The following is a 17,619-nucleotide window of genomic DNA, read 5'->3' as shown; positions in this document are numbered from 1 at the left end:
TATTTATACTTATGTTATCTTTTACATGTTTGACAAACTAAAATAAATAAATAAATAAAAATAAAAATATTATTCAGGAAAGTCACCAATATTGAATATTTTAATATCAAGCCATGAATTCCCTCCCTCACCATACAAGTGGGTAGCCAGCAAGCTTCTATTTAAAAACCTCTACAAAATTAACTGGAAATGTTAAGCTCTTGTCAATTTGAATCTTAATTCTAAGTTTACAGCTCATACATTAGGGTTTTTTTTTGGAATAAGACATATCTTTTGCAATTAGGAAAAATATGTTACCCATCTCCAATTGCTGTCAGTCAGTCCAAGCAAAATATCCTATCATCAGGAGGAAATGAGTTGAAAACCAAGCCAAAATAATAGAGATAATGCTGCAGGAGTGAATTTACTTCTAAAAGGTTCAGTTTACCATTATTACTTAGTCTACCCCCTGCCATCCCAACTCAAGTATCATGAGACACTAAAGTGGGTTAATCTAAATTAAGCCTTGGTTTCAGAATAGTTACAACCTTATTTCAGGCTGAAGGCAGACTGCATCTAACTATAAAATGCGTATCTGTACTTGTAAGAATAAAGCTAGAAAAGAGCAGCCAAATAATCAAGAAACTGAAGAGGTTTTCTCTAATTAAATGTTACAATGTCTAAAGTTGTTAGCTTAGGGGGAAATCCTGGGAGGTTACACGCGACTGGCTCCTGGGCCTAATGAACGCCTCGTTGGGCGAGGGGCTTCTACCGACCGCCTTGAAAGAGGCGGTGGTGAGGCCCCTGCTCAAGAAGCCTTCCCTGGACCCAATGGACCTAGTCAATTATCGTCCAGTCTCCAACCTTCCTTTTTTAGTGAAGGTTGTAGAGAGTGTGGTAGCACAACAGTTCCCACGTCACCTGGAGGAGAATGATTATCTAGACCCGCGCCAGTCCGGCTTCCGACCTGGGCACAGCACGGAGACGGCCTTGGTCGCATTGGTTGATGATCTCTGGAGGGCCAGAGATAGGGGCTGTTCCTCTATCCTGGTCCTATTAGATCTCTTGGCGGCGTTCGATACCATCGACCATGGTATCCTGTTGCACCGGCTAGAGGGGCTGGGAGTCAGGGGCACCGTTCTACGGTGGTTTGGCTCCTACCTCTCTGACCGGACACAACGTGTGTTGGCAGGGGAGCAGAGATCGACCCGGAGGCCACTCACATGTGGGGTGCCTCAGGGGTCGGTGCTCTCGCCTCTCCTGTTCAACACTTACATGAAACCGCTGGGCGAGATCATCCGTGGCTTTGGGGTGGGATATCATCTGTATGCTGATGATACTCAGCTATACATTTCCACCCCGAACCACCCCAATGAGGCCGTCGAAATGATGTCCCGGTGTTTGGAGGCCGTACGGGTCTGGATGGATGACAACCGACTAAAACTCAACCCTTCCAAGACGGAGTGGCTGTGGCTTCCGGCCTCCCGGTTCAACCAGTTGCTTCCATCTCTGGCCATTAGGGGCGTGCAACTGGCCCCCATGGAACAGGTGCGCAATTTGGGCGTCCTCCTAGATGCCCGGCTGTCCATGGATGACCATGTAACAGCCGTGGCAAGGGGGGCGTTCCATCAGGTTCGCCTGATGCGCCAATTGCGCCCCTTATTGGACCGGGATGCCCTACGCACAGTCACCCATGCGCTAGTGACGTCTCGCCTGGACTACTGCAATGCTCTCTACATGGGGCTTCCCTTGAGATGCACTCGGAGGCTGCAGTTGGTCCAGAACGCGACCGCGCGGGTGATTATGGGGAGGACTAGATACTCCCCTGTAACACCTCTCCTGCGCGAGCTGCACTGGCTTCCTGTAGTCTTCCGAGTGTGTTTCAAGGTTTTGATTATGATCTTTAAAGCGCTTCATGGCACAGGACCTAGTTACATGCAGGATCGCATCCTGCCCCATACATCCCTACGACCAATCCGCTCACACAGAGAGGGACTTCTTCGGGTGCCGTCCGCCAAACAATGTCGGGGGGCGACACCCAGGAGCAGAGCCTTCTCTGTGATGGGCCCAGCCCTATGGAATGACCTCCCCCGTGACATCAGGACTACTTCCGATCTCCGCTCCTTCCGTGTACAGTTGAAGACCCACCTCTTTCAATTATCTGGCCTGGCTCAACCGTAAATTTTTCTTATTCCTCCTGACAGTTCTTTTAAATTTTTAAATTTTAAATTTTAAATTTTAAATTGTGTTTTTACAATTGGGGTATTTTAATGGTAACTTTTAATTGTCCAATGTGATGTAATTTGTTACCTCCTCCGTGCATGTATGTCCTTGTATATATGTATGTTTATGTGTTTGTATACATGTTTTATGTTTTATATACTCCATTGTACGCCGCCCCGAGTCCTGTCTGGAAAGGGAGCGGCTAATAAATTTAAATTTATTATTAATTTATTTATTATTATTAAATGGTGAAAAAAAACCCAGAGAAACATAAAAGGGGAAGAAAAAAAATGATCTATAGAACACAGGTTATGAATGGAAATGTTTTTCCCCTTTTTCAGAGTACTAGAACTTGGGGTCATCCAAGGAAGCCATGTGACTGAAAATAGAGAAAACTGGTTCCTGTTTGGGGGGAACATAAAAGGCGTTATTGTCCTAAGTCATCATTCACTGTGGGAATAAAATGCTAGATCAGATAAGCCTAGCATATCTCTTATTCTTATTTTAGCTGATATTGTACTACGGATTTACTTAATTTAAATTCTGTTTAATAAAATCTCAAGCCATACTGGTATCTTTTTATATATACTGTAATAAACCCGTCTCAATTCTATGAGTCCAGCTTTCCCTACATATGGAATATATAATTTTACATTGATCTCTGCTGCGATTTATTTTAACTTGGTTGAATTTCTGAACCTGATTTCCAATCCAGAACATTCTCAGTTTGATACTATTTACAAATCTGATGAGTATTTTTCATTCTGCTACACTTATGTACTGAATGTACAATCAACAAAAGAAAGGTACAGAAGAAGACACAAAACTTAGAGGGTAAATGGTCTTTTGCTTCATAGTCTTTAATTCCAACGTTTAATGGATATGCTTAGGATTTGTCAGTTTTTTGTTTGCTTTATTTTAGATTTACTTTGCATCTGCTTTAGTGGATTTTAGTTAAAAGGCAGTATAAAAGTATGGCTACAATACCCTAATATTTTATAAACTTTAAATTCAGTTTATTAAAAATAATAAACTAGGCCAACAAAGAATAAAAGACCCATAGGACTTGCCTGCTTTGGAGATCCACTCCATATAGCCATTGAGCTCCCGTTCAATTTGCTGTTGTCTTCTCAGCTTCAGAAATGCACGCCGATTTTCTACTCGCTCCCTTTCTTTGGCAAACTCCCTGTAGTCAGAGATGGAACAGCAATGCTGAATGGTCTCTGTTACAGCATTTAATTTGCAGGAAGGCATCACAGAAGAAATACAAAGGCAGAAAGAACCCAGGATTTGCGGGTGTACAATTGCCACTAAATTGTATTTTTTTACAGGACTGAAAAAAGCTACCATAAGCACTAATACATTTCCTCTATGGCAGATGTACTAGATACTTACCCAGAAAGCACCCCTAGCACAAGGTTGAGCATAAAAAAGGATCCAATGATGATGAGAGGGATGAAGTATAGCCAGTTCCAAGCACTCCCTGAGGCATCATTGCTCTGGAGGAAAAAAGAGGATGAAGTCATTGGATACTGAAGTCATGGAGTAGATTTTTCATCAGTCATTAACTCATTCAGGGTATATTTTAAAGGATAGGAACAGTCTGTGGGCTGGTGTGATATTAATCAGACTATCATCACAAGCACAAACAGATTACAAACCTACAAACTTAATAACTTGTCAACCTACCATCAACTAGCCAGTTAGTTTCCCTAGAGATACTCAGTTACAAAACTACAACAGTGCAACACTGTCTAGATACATTTTAGTTTTCTAGTTGTCTCACACTCTTCCATTCTAGTTCTCTTCCACAGTTCTTCCATGAGTTCTTTGCTCACTGATACCAACCTAATAGCCCCTCTCTCTCCTACAGAAATATTTAAAATAATTTAACCCCTAATCTCAGGTTCTCTTATCAGCCGTCTGACACAAAGCACTTGACTGGGTATCTGTATGGATACCCAGCAGGAAGCTATAACAAAAATATTGGTGTAAACATTTTGAAAGGAATATTGGGAAGATGGTAAAATTAAGCAGGTACTATTTACCGTATATTTCGCCCTATAAGACACACTTTTTTACTCCAAAAAAGAGGGTGAAAATTTGGGTGCGTCTTATAAGCCGAATGTAGCCACCTGGGTCCACTGTTCCCTCTAAGGTGCGCGGCAACAAAACACCGCGCAGCAGTTTCCAACTGCCGTGCGGTGTTTTGTACTGTCACAGGCGCCGGAGGCTGGGGAGGTCCTTTGCAGACGGCTAGAACTGGCTGCCCGCAAAGGACCTCCCCGGACTTGTTTTGGTGAGCGCGGGGTGACTGACTCTAGTTCAGCAAAGCAAGCCCGGGGAGGTCCAGCGCCGGGCGGCCAATCCTAGCTGCTTGCGCCCGGCACTGCGGCTAAAATAAACACTCAAAGCCCCTGCCGCTACTGGAATATCTGCTGCCGCCTCCTCCTCCTCTAACAACACCACATTTGCTGCCCGACGCTGCGGCAGATTTCCTGACAGTGAGAAGTGAAGCCACCAAAGCTCCCGCCAAAGCTCCCGCCGGGGCCCCCGCCCATGGCAGCGGCGCCTCCCCCTCTGTTCGGAGCACCTGAGCTGAGCCCCGCGTTAACGCGGTGCCCAGCTCAGGTGCTCTGAGTGGAGGGGGACGCGCCGCTGCCGCTACCACGGGCGGGGGCGCCAGCGGGAGCTTTGACGGCTTCACTCCAAATGTGGTGGTGCTGTTGGAGGAGGAAGAGGAGGCAGCTGTTATTCTGGTGGCGGCAAGGGCTCGTCATCGGCATCTTCAGCAGCAGCCCTGCCCCCTGTGAAAAAACCCGAAGATGGAGCAGATCCATGCAGATGACGTCACCGCAACATGACTGGAGGAGGAATTCTGGGAGTTGAAGTCCACAAGTCTTCAAGCTGTCAGGTTTGAAGACCCTGGGTTTTTATTTTTTAAGGGTTAAGGGTGCAAGGGTCTTGCAACTTGACAGCTTTAAGACTTGCATGCTTCAATGCCAGAGTTCCTGAGCCAACATGACTGGAGGAGGAATTCTGGGAGTTGAAGTCCACAAGTCTTAAAGCTGTCAGGTTTGAAGACCCTGGGTTTTTATTTTTTAAGGGTTAAGGGTGCAAGGGTCTTGTAACTTGACAGCTTTAAGACTTGCATGCTTCAATGCCAGAGTTCCTGACCCAACATTTTGGTTACTAAGCAGGAGCGTTGTTAAGTGATACTATATAACACTTTTAATTAAGCGGGTACCTTGAATAAACATAACTTTGAGTTTCAAATAATACTGATTTTGTTGTTGTCTTAGGTGACACCTGTGAAAAAAATTCAGGTGTTGCTCAGGCATAAAAATGTGCCGCTCAAATACTATACTTTTCTGCTCACACTGAAAAAAAATTAGAGGGAACATTGCCTGGGTCATCTAAAAATGGGGGACATAAAATTGTTCTTAAACTGCTGTTAACTTTATACAGTTGATATAAAATATTTTACTACAGTATTTGGTTCAGAATCTTTTTTTTCTAGATTTTCCTCCTTTAAAATTGGTTGCGTCTTATATTCCGGAGCGTCTTATAGGGCGAAAAATACGGTACTATCTAATGAGTCAGAAGATGGAAGAGATCACTTTGTACCATTCCTAGTTTATAATAATAATAATAATAATAATAATAATAATAATAATAATAATAATAATAATAATAATAATAATAATAATAATAATAATAATAATAAATATTTATTTCTTAGCCGCACCCTCTCCCGAAGGACTCGGGGCGGCGTACAATAAAACATATGAAATAAATATGTAGACAAGACATACATATAACAAAGACATATACCAAGACATGAACATAAGGTACAAGATAGCAGGGAATGACAGCAAAGCTAAATAATTTGAGAGAATTGATTAATTTACTATTATAGAATTTTGGAATTCATAGCCCCCAAACTCACAATAGACTATTTCTCTTATAAACTGATCAGAGTTTGCATATACAGGTATCCCTCGATTTATGATCATTGAACCCAGAATTTCTGTTGCTAGGCAAGGAAGTTGTTAACTGAATCTTGACCCATTTTATGATCTTTCTTGCCACAGTTGTTAGGTGAGTCACCGTAGTTACTAAGTTAATAACATAGTTATTAAGTGAATCTGGCTTCCCTATTGATTTTACTTGTCAGAAGGTTGCAAAATGGGATTACGTGATGCTGGGACACTGCGTCTGTCATAAATGAAAGTCAATTGCCAAGCATCTAAATTTTGATCACGTGACCGTGGGGAAAACAGTCATAAGTCACTTTTTTCAGTGCTGTTGTAACTTTGAACAGTTACTTAACTATTGTAAGTTGGGGACTACACCAGTATTCGGATTCTATTTGCTCTTCTATCTGTTGCCCTAACATATAAGACTCACATAGATGCCATAGTTTGGTATTTCTCAGCTGCCTTGAGCTTCTGAATGAATGACGGGATAAAAATCTAATCCATAAATAAACCAAGTCATTTAAAAACCTAGTGGTTTCATGAATACAACACCAAGCTAAATTAATGTTAACATTGGGGAGAGTTTTTGATTTTTTTGAGGGTGGGGAGACAAGAGTTGACTGGATATGGCATGCAAACCCTGACCATTTAGTTAATATATTTCAAAGTATGAGGTAAACCCAGAAAATGGGTTAATTCATCAACCAGGTTAAGAATGTTGTATGAATGCAGCCATGTCATTTCAGATAAGAACACTGAAGTTTGCCGCATCCCATAATTCCTAAAGTAAGTTAAAAAAACTGGCTACTATTTTTACTCTGCCTGTTATCATTTAAACTTATTATGTTTTCTCAGCAGCTATTCCTATTATGAAAGAAATTAAATTCAAGCTATTCAAGCAATCAGACACTGCTTCCCCAAAATTGGAATGCTTTTTATTTCTCATGTCTAAATCTCACATCGCCCAATTTTATTTCCCTGATGTCTTCTAGAAGTGCGATTCCTGTTGTGTGGACAATTAATCCAAAGATGCAAGAGATCAAACCAGATTCTGATCTTGTACTCTCTTCCACCCCCATTCTCTGTCCCTTGAACAGAAAGCGACCACCTCCTACCTACCACCATTCCATCCAAGATGCTGGAACCTTTATGTTGCACTTGAATGCTGCCCAAAGATTGTGGGAATTCATCATAAGACAATCAGTTGGGGAAATATGGTTTCGTGGACTCCCCAATTAGTGCTATTTCCCATGGGTGTTCTTACTAACTTTGTGGGAGAATTTTGGAAAAGACAGGAAAGCCTCATCCTGGTTGTCAAGAACCGCCTGTTGTTTCCAGCTTGCAATGTTAGTCTGGTTTCAGATTGGTCGTTTGTGAAAAAATGGGGGCACAGACAAAGCGGGAGGAGGAGAACTCCTTCTCACTCCCATTCAGTTTTTCTTATTTGGGATAGGCAAAGAATGGGTCCTTCAGTACAAAAGTACAAAAGATGCACCCAGTTTTCAGCAGAAGCTCTTGGTCAGCTCAAGAGTTTCAAACTTCTTCCAGCTCAAATTCCCAGAAGTCCATGAAACTGGTGACATGAAGAAACCATCCCATGAGCTATGGTGGCACAGTGATTAGAATGCAGTACTTTAGGCTAACTCACTGCTCACTCCAGCAATTCGATTCCCACTGGCTCAAGGTTGACTCAGCCTTCCATCCTTTTGAGGTCAGTAAAATGAGAACCCAGATTGTTGGAGGAAATACGTTGACTCTGTAAACCACTTAGAGAGGCTGTAAAGCACTGTGAAGCAGTATATAAGTCTGTTCTGACTCCCCCCTTCTCGTATACCAAATCACTCCGAAACAAGGTCTCTGCAAGATGTTTTATTTATATACAGTTTAAACCTTGGCAGCAATCCAGGTACAGTAACACTTTGGCAGCAATCCAGCCTGCCGAGGTCCAGATAGCACATTGGCAGCAATCCAGCCTGCCGAGGTCCAGATACCACCTTGGCAGCAATCCAGCCTGCCGAGGTACGACACAGATTTGAGAGCGTCTTCAACTCTAATGATCAGTTGATTCCTGCAAAACAACTGTCGGAAAGTCCCTCCTTAAATAGCCTTGAGAGGAGCCTGATTACCATCACCTGAATCCAATCATCTCTTGTAAATGCGTAGCTGTTCTCTCCGTCTATCAGCTCTCCGTTGCCTGGCATCCTGAAACCAATCTCTTGTCTCCTCCCTGCTCTCCAAGGCATGACATCAGGAGCACACTCCCTTTGGCTTTCACCACTGCTCCATGCCTCAGGCGCCTCCTGGTGGCCAACCAGCCTCTCTGATCCCTTCTCAGAGTCAGAACCCTGTCTAGGGTCCTCCACATCCTCCAGAGCCGACTCATAGGGACCCTCGCTGTCGGAGTCTGGTGGCAGCTCAAATGGCTCCTGCTGGGCCACAACATAAGTCTAAGTGCTCTTGCTGTCCCAGATAGCAGGCAGAACTTCAAGCTCTGCCCTCATCCTCACAGTTGCACTTTCAAAGCAAGAGGGTTTAAATCACTTGATCAGTTTGATCCTTAAGAATACTTCCTTTAGAAATGGTTTACAAAGCTACCTTTCTGAGAAATTTGGACTTAAAGCCCTGGGTCCTGACAGACACTGAGCAAGGTTCCTGACAAAATCAGTTGTCTTTTATTAGCTTTTTACTAACTCAGGATCACATCAGATCACAAGTTCCTGAAGGTTAGGGGGCAGAGTGGAGATGAGAAGTGCTTTGTTCTATGAAACAATGATGAGATCACAACGTGGTTCTAAAGATGTTTTATTAACTAACAACTCTGGTAACAGAACAACTGACAGGAGGTGCCTGACAGCTATTTATATGGAGGCCGTCAGGCGAGCAACCAATCAAAAGGCTGCGATTCTCCCGCCTGAAAATAGGCGTGCCACAGCCAATGGGAACAGTCCCGGAAGTCTTAAATGTGCACTGGTCATAAGTCCGAGGACTTGATACTCCTTCCCCCCGGAGCACGCATGCGTAGTCTGCTAAATAGGCGGGGCGACAGCACACCTGCCCAGACCTCCGCAGTTCCTGAGTGGTTGTCGCAGGAGGAGGAGTGTCGCCACTAACCGGTGGCTGAATCAACTGTGGTGAATCAACATCAACTGGAAACTCCGTCCCCGAGGCCAAAGCTGCCCATCCAGGTAAGTTCTCCGCCAAGATCGCCTCAGGTGTTGGCATGTCTGGAAGTGGAGAAGTGGTGTGCCGGTAGACCGCGTCAGGAATTACATCGGCGTCAGTTCTGGTTGGAAAACTTTGGCCGTCGTCTGGCAGGCGGCGGTGCAAATGGTTCACATGGTGCCGCCATAATTGTCCGTCATCGAGCGGGATCCTATAGGAACAGGGTCCGGTTATTTGAGTCACTCGCCCTGGCACCCACTTAGGGTCGCTCGTAAAGCTCTGAGCAAATACCCGGTCCCCACTCTAAAAAGACCTAAGTAGGCTGGCCCCACCCTGGGGTCCATTGCCACATATCAAGGGTGTAATCTGTCTAATGTGGTGTGCAACCGGCGGCCCATGAGGATCTCTGCCGGGCGTTTCCCTGTGGCCTGGCATGGGGAGGTATGCTGCACTAAGAGGTAGGAAGCTAATTTAGATTGCAGATTTCCTTTGTCTAAATGGCCTATAACCTCTTTCACCGAACGGACAGCCTGCTCTGCAAGGCCGTTCCCTGCAGGATGATAGGGAGCCACCGGGGCATGCCTGATGTCCAGAGTGGCAAGAAAAGTTTGGAACGTGGCAGAAGCTAATTGAGGCCCATTATCGGATACTACCATATCTGGTAGACGATGTGTGGAAACAAAGTTGAGGGAACCCGAATAGTGGCGCCAGCGGTGGTAGAGATCATAGGGAACACTTCAATCCATTTAGATAGGGCATCTACGACTACAAGCAAGTGTCCCCCCCTATAGGACCCGCGAAATCCATATGGAATCATGACCAAGGGCTCCTGGGTAAATCCCAATCTCTTACAGGAGCTGTTGGAGGGGCTGGACGGGACTGTTGGCACGGTCGGCACCGCTGTACCCAAGCAGCTATGTCCCCATCCATGTTAGGCCACCAAGCATAGTCACGGCCTAGGGCCTTCATTTGGACTCTGCCTGGATGGCTTTTGTGGAGATAGACAAGGTCAGGACGGCGTAGTTTCAAAGGAACAACAACCCTATTTCCCCACAATAGACAGTCTTGGAGCTCCGAGAGCTCTGTGCATCTCCAGAAATAAGAAAGGAATTCCTGGGCCAGTGGCTCCAGAGGCCAGCCCCTGCAGATCCAGTCTAAAATTTTGGAAAGAATAGGATCTCTGCTAGACACGTGAGCGATGTCCATGGCAGATATGGGCAGGTGTAAGTCATCCACCAGGAGGACCTGAGACACTGGGGCCGGATCGGCCAGAAATTCAGTCCAACGAGACATGCAGGGGACAGGATTTGTGGCGTGGGCCGATCCCTTGCCAACAGCCTTGCAATGGTTTATGGTCGGTCACTAATTGGAACGACTGGCCATAAAGATAATGGTAAAACTGCTTTACTCCCGCAACGGCTGCCAAAGCCTCTTTATCGATTTGGCTGTAATTGCATTCAGCCTTCGATAAAGTGTGGGAGTAATACGTGGGGTGCCTCTATGCCATTGGGCAAAACGTGACTTAGAACCACCCCCACACCAAAAGGAGAGGCGTCACACACCAGAATCAAGGGAAGGCGCTCATTGTACTGGACCAGCACAGCTGATGACATTAATAATCATTGAAAGCTTTGAACGCATGCACTTCATGGCTTGTCCAAACCCAATAGGCTGTGCTGTCCAGCAGACGGTGGAGTGGTGCTAAATGTCCTTTTTTGCCGCAGCGCTGACAGACCGTGGACTTAAATTTACATTGAGAGTGGAGATGTTTTCCCCCGCAGCTCAGGCAATCTTTCCCGGGGGCGATAGAATAGCCGCCTCAGTTGTTAGCCATTCTGAGGTGACTGATTTCATCACCCCCCCCCCCTCAGAGTTCTGGTAGTCTTCCCCGTCTTGATGATGAACAGAGGAAGGGGCCGAAAAGGCACGGTATTTTGTTGGTACTTTTGAAGCACAGATGTGGTGCGCTCTGCCATCTCAGTAGCCTGAGCCTCATCTACGGCCAAGTTGAGGGAAAGTTCTGACCAGGCTAACGCCTGCATTGGACTCTTATATCACGGACTCCACATAGATGAACTGCTCCAACCATGCCTCTTCTTGGTCAGGGAATTTGCAATTTACTGCAGAGATGCGACATATTGGTTGACAGTCTGGTCCTCCCTCTGCGTGCATTGGCGGAAGGATTGCCTGCGGGCAAAATGGGAAGGTGTGGGGGCGTAGTGCTCTTTAAGCTTCGCCAACAATATGTCCCACTGCATGGCATTAACAGGGGTTGGTGCTACCAGAGCTCAAGCCGTAGGGAACATCCCATTTCTTTCTTCGGCACCAATTGCTGGTCCCCCTACCCCTTTACATTCTTTCGAGTCTATGGTTTCTAAAGAAGCAGTGGCTGGGAGTGGGAATTGTCTCACTTGCTATGATCGCTATTTGTTTTACATACTGTACATAAAAGATACTATCATTAGGGGTATCATAGCCTAAGAATGGAAAAGATTCATACCAGAATGACCATTCCTAATCCAGATAAACCAATAATTTGCTTTACTATATAACATCTTACCTTATTTGGCAAAAAACCAAAAATAGGCAAAGGGGATTGGTTGCTAAGCCCATCAGTCTACGATATTTCCTTTAGATCACTGGAAATTATATTTTATGACAACTTATATGATAAGTTGATAACTTTGTCATAATAAAAAGGGAACAACTAGTGAAGACATATGAAACAACATCTTCAAAGGCATAACCTTGACAAGGAAAGAAGAAAAGAACAACATGCTATCCTTTCTGGAAATTCTCATCAGCAAATGAAACAATGGGAAAAGTCTATTGAAAAATAACCTACACAAACCAAGTACATTATCAAAATAACAACCCAACCCTCACAAGTGGAGCTATGCAAAAGCATTATTCAGATTAGCACCAAATGCACTGCAGTAACTTAGAACACCAGAAACAGGAAATAAACCACCCATACAAGATCTTCCAGCAAAATGAATATCTGTGCAACTTTATCAAAAAGTGTCTGACCGCAACTCATATAAGCAAATTGGCACAAGTTATGAAAAGGTAAAAGATATAGATAACACTATATCAAAATACATTTTAAAAAAAATCTCAGACATAACCAACAGACTATTACAACCAAATGCTAATACTGTAGACTCAACCAACTAAAGCCCTCCAAAACATCTGAAAGAAACAAAAACACCATAATCCAAGAAGAAAAACCAAGAGTCATTTAAAACATACAGTGTAAGGACTATAACACCACAATGTAGGACAGACAGGCAGATGACTAGCAGAATGCATCTATGAACACTAACTAGCAGTGAGACGACGCAATGAAAACTACTTAATTTCACAACACATGGACAGACTCAACCCCAGTTTCAACTGAGGAACTGTTAGCATTTTAGATGAAGCCAAATCCAAAATTGTTAGGAAATATCTGGAAGCTTCACATTCAGATTAATCAGACATCAATAGACACATAGAGATAAACCATATTTATAACCATTCAAAAGAGAACTAAGAAGGAAACAAAAAGACCAGAACTCTTCAGCAGGGAACATCCAGATAAAAAGGATTTAACATGATACAAGTAATTAAGCAGAAAACAACACTGTAGTCAAGGAACTACCAAGGAGAAAAACCATACCATCACCAAACTGGTAGGGCAAACACATAAAAACGGAAAGCAAAATGCATACTCACTCGTATTGATGTTATCTAGGTGCGTAATGAAATATCTGTAGGCAAACAATCACGCTCAGAGAGCACCAAAGACTCCACATGTCAACAACTGTTGTGAAACAATTGTTCACCATTCACAGACAAATGCAAAGAATCGGTTTATAAGTCCCACTGAAGATTACCTATCCAAACCCTGGCATATTCAACCAGATAGTGTTCTATTGTAATCCAATCTAACTGATCAAAAGCTTTTTTTCTTTGATACCAATCTTCCTGCAGAGTCTTTTCTCTGAGGAGGGACAAAGTTTATTTATTTATTCATTCATTCAATTTGTATGGCTGCCCACCTCAACAAGTGACTCTGGATGGTAAATCATAGATTAAAATCAAATTTCCATGTTAATACAAAAGTCAAAATGCACACAGCAGCCAAAGGGAACGTTGCTTGGTTTTAGATGATGATAAGGAGGGATATGCATGGAATATTATATTCAAGTATTAATACATACAGTATAGTATTTTATTTTGTGAACCTGTGTGTGAGAGGTGTTTTAATTTTTGTACTGAAACTAAATGAAAAACTGTGCCCATCTGATCTGATGAGATGTGAGAGATTGTACCTTTTGAATGTCTTCTAATTCTTTTGTACCTCTACTTGATGGATTGTTCCTTCTAAATGCCTCTTTTACTGGAAAGCTGCTATTACCACAAGCAACTCTTTTAATGAAAATGTCATTGTTCCTTTCAGCTGGGAGAAGCAATCTGGAATGGAACGCACATGACAAGATATCTTTATGCCCTTCTTTCCATGATTGAAGGAGAATGATGTCTCATGTAATATCTGAGGCATCTGTTTGCACTTTGAAGGGATGGGGGTGGATTTGGATGTCTAAGAAGCTGTTGGAAAACTGATTTTCAGTTCCTAAATTGCAGGTTGCTCTTAGGTAGACTATTCTAACTTATGTCTTTTTTTTTAGGAGTTGTGGCAGATATCTTGAGCATTCTGCAAAATTAGAAAAGAACTTTCCACAAAAATTTGCAATGACCTGAATATCCTTTCTAGATGTCTGTCATGATTGTACAGATTGAATTTATATAGGATTATTTGTATTCCTTCTGTAAGAGTTTCTATAGCCCAAATAATCCAACTGAGGGAAATCAAACACACATTTTTACTTTTTATCAAATAGTTTTGTTTACATCGCCCAAGATATCTTTAAGATGAATCTCCTGCAAAGATGAGCCTTTCAGTATGTCATCCAAATATATTTTTACATATTTATTCAAAATATCAAAAGATATTTCAATAATCTGAAGAAGACCATGTCATAATTAACCAATTATGCCAAATGTAACCAATTCAACAAAAGCACATCACTGTGTCTACAACCTTACCATATCTAGTATTAAAGGTAATTAAGTATTCAGGACCCTTTTTCATTTCAATTAATTCTATTGCCTCTCAAGTCCACTTTTTTTGAAAATGCATGCCATTTGAAAATGCATGCCAGTACATCTGAAAAGCCAGGGGGTAGTGATCCTTAATGGTTACACTGTTCAGGAGTGTATAACCATATGCATAAATATCCCTGTAAGGATGAAAAATGTGGATAGAGATGCTGGAGGCAAATATAACTTTCTTCAGATTCAGAAACTCCTTCTAAGTGGTAGTATTCTTAACTGTGAGCTGAATTCCTACTTTCAAGTTGATGTATTCCTGATTTTAAATTGATAGTACAATCACACATTTGAGAAGGTAATGCAGGTGCTCCTTCCACCTCCAAGACATCAGCAAACTGCATACTTTTCTGGCAAAAAGGGGTTCATAGAGCTGAACAGAAGAGGTGGAAAGACAAGAGTGGGAAGCTTGAGGTGGAAAAGAAAATTATCCTTGCTCCCAGTGAACATCTGGATTATGTGCTGTACCTAATCATTTCACAGCACAGTGGGAACATATAAGGAATCTATAATGTAGAGTGCCAAGACTTTTGTATGATCATTTATTGCCATTTGTCCTGCGCACTGCAAAACAGAACCAATTTGAAATGCTTGCCTCTTAATTGTTTCCACAAGCATAGGTTTCTCTAATAACTAAGTGGCCAGTTGCACTGCAGTCTCATCTAAGAAAGTCCAGAAGAGATGGGGGTTGTATTTCAGAACTTAAGGCTGACCAGAGAGTAACAAGGATAACAAAGTTTGGCCGTTGCTGACAATCTAAGCTCTTCTTAATTGTTTGAGGACGCACTTGCCAAGCACTTGGGAGAAGAGCAGGGAAGGTTCCTGAGGACGAGTCTTTGGAATGATTGAGATCTCTGCTATGTGATCAGTAGTTCTACTAATCTGGCATTTAGCTGTTAACCAGAAGTCTATCCTTTAACAATGCAAATCTTGGCTAGATGCACAGGGGCTTCATAACAGAAAGAAAGAAAGGTCTCTCCTTCTGTGCTTCTCTGTTGAGATCAGATATCTTTTTGCTGTTCTTATTTGTAGGAGTTCTCCACTGCAGACATCTTAGGAGGTCACAGAGAGAGGGGAGGGCGAAGACAGGATGTAAGATATCCACACCTTACTATTTATTCTATGTGTCAACTCATCCTCCATCTATTAGCATGCAGTGTTGGAGCAGTTATTCCAAATTGTCTCATTAACTCTTCTCTCAGTTCATCAGCAAAACTGGTCTTAAAATTGGTCAGGGCAAAATCATTCCTTGCTATGCTTCTATCAAATAATTGGAATTTTGCTACATATTCATGAATCTCCCTGGTTGCTTTGTTTTAGTTTGTGAATTACTCAGTTTGCCATTGCTCTCCTAGCTGAATCTTCAAATGCAGCTCTAAATCTTTGCATGAAGTTCTGGTAATTGTATAGTAATGGATCATTGCCTTCAATTTGGCTGTTGCTTCTTTCAGCAAGCTTAGAACAAATGTCACCTTGGAGTGATCTGTAGGAAATTCTGGTGACCCTCATAAACAATTCAAACTGAATCATAAACGTCATAAATTGGTTTTGGGGTTGTCCAAACCTCTCTGGCAAACTCCCATGGTAGTGACAGTGAACAAAAATTGGCTAGGCTGCAGACTCCTGCTGAGGCAAGCCTTGTCTCAACTGCTGGGTTAATTGTGCAATGGCATTGTCCAGAGTTTGTTATTTGTATATCCACTTCCTGCTGATGTCATAACAATGTTTGAACAAGTTGTTCTATGGCAGTCATGACTAACCTGCCGAAACTGGAGCATGCATGTGTGCCGGAGCACTGGAACCTAGAAGAGAGCAGCTGGCTGGTGCGCATGTGCACGGCGGCCAGCTGCTCTTCCGGGTTCTGTCATGTGCATGCGCCCCAGACATCTGGTCATCACACAAAGACCAGGTAGCCAGTACGCATGTGTGCACCGGAACCCAGAAGAGTAGCCGTCCTGCAATCATGCATGCAACGGAACCTGGTAGAGCAGCTAGCAATGGCGAGTGTGCCCCCAGAGAGGGTTCTGTATGCCACCTATGGCACGTGTGCCATAGGTTTGCCATCATGGTTCTATGGCAATGAGTGGCCTACAGATCTGAGGACATCTCCATGATCAAAGGAAAGATTCAAAGCATCTCTGATTAGGCAGCAGTGAAGCTTTCAAGATTGGTGTTGGGTCTTCAAGGTAGACTAGGTCAGGAAATAAGTTCTACAACAGTGCTATAGTTGCAGGGTGTAATAACAGAATATTGATAACTTGACAGAGATTCTATTCCCCATATCTTGTACAAAGAAAATAAAGGTGGGATATTCTTAAGTTTCTCCCTTTCAGACCTAATGTTTATAGCTGTTGAATAACTTCAAGGCCATCTCCAGTGTCCTTTAAAGCAATGAGCAAATAATGATGCAGGCATTTTTAAATTATCTTTCCTATTCTCAAGCTTCTACAAGCCTTATGTTCCCACAAAGAAGAAGAAAAAAAGTTTACAAACAAATATTGCAATATTTTCCCTGGATTTCACAAATAATTGGAAATGCCTTCAATACTCATTCTCTTCTAGCATAATCAGGATCTATTGTAGGAAGCTAGATTATACCAGATGTTTTGACATTGTAAAGATACAGTGAATGGGGGGGGGGGATGTCCAGACAGTGAAAGGGATAAAAGAAAATTAGGACAGTTAATAGAATCCAGAAAAAAGCTTGTATGTTCAAGATTATAATTTAGAAATTGGTTAACTTTCTTTTTCCATTTTAGTTTGATTTGGAATTTGCATTTGGGTAGTTTGTGATCTGTTCTACCCTCAGCTCCTGGCCATGTCTTTGATGCTATAATTGAGCTCATCCAGTTTCTTTTAGAAATTATATGGTCAATTTGATATTTAATGATGTTCCTCTATACAAGCATTAGTTTGTTTGTTTGAAGACTGTTAGCCATGAAAAAATCATTGGAGTGGCAGAAATTGATAAACTCATCTATTACTTCATTTTGTTCTCCTAAACCATGCAATCCAACTACATTTCCCAATGTTTCAACTTTGGCATTCCATTTTCCAATCACAAGTTGCAAATCTTGCTTGCATGTTCTGTCAATTTCAATTTGATCACGAAACTCAACAA

At 42.6% G+C, this 17,619-nt stretch overlaps 1 protein-coding gene across 1 annotated transcript in view; it reads right to left on the bottom strand.

Annotated features, from left to right (window-relative positions):
- CACNA1A (calcium voltage-gated channel subunit alpha1 A) overlaps window positions 1-17,619 on the bottom strand; it is a 215,999-nt gene that overhangs the window by 134,572 nt on the left and 63,808 nt on the right. The window contains exons 6-7 of the mRNA XM_081934727.1: window positions 3,598-3,701; window positions 3,273-3,388 (exon numbers count right to left, since the gene is read on the bottom strand). Of these exons, the coding sequence (XP_081790853.1) occupies window positions 3,273-3,388; window positions 3,598-3,701 (220 nt within the window). The remainder of the gene's footprint in view (window positions 1-3,272; window positions 3,389-3,597; window positions 3,702-17,619) is intronic.

This window comes from Natrix helvetica (genome assembly GCF_964273705.1).
Source record: "Natrix helvetica genome assembly, chromosome: 1".
NCBI classification, from domain to species: domain Eukaryota; kingdom Metazoa; phylum Chordata; class Lepidosauria; order Squamata; family Natricidae; genus Natrix; species Natrix helvetica.
Note: the sequence above shows the minus strand (reverse complement) of the source record. Positions and strands in the feature narration are given on the sequence as shown.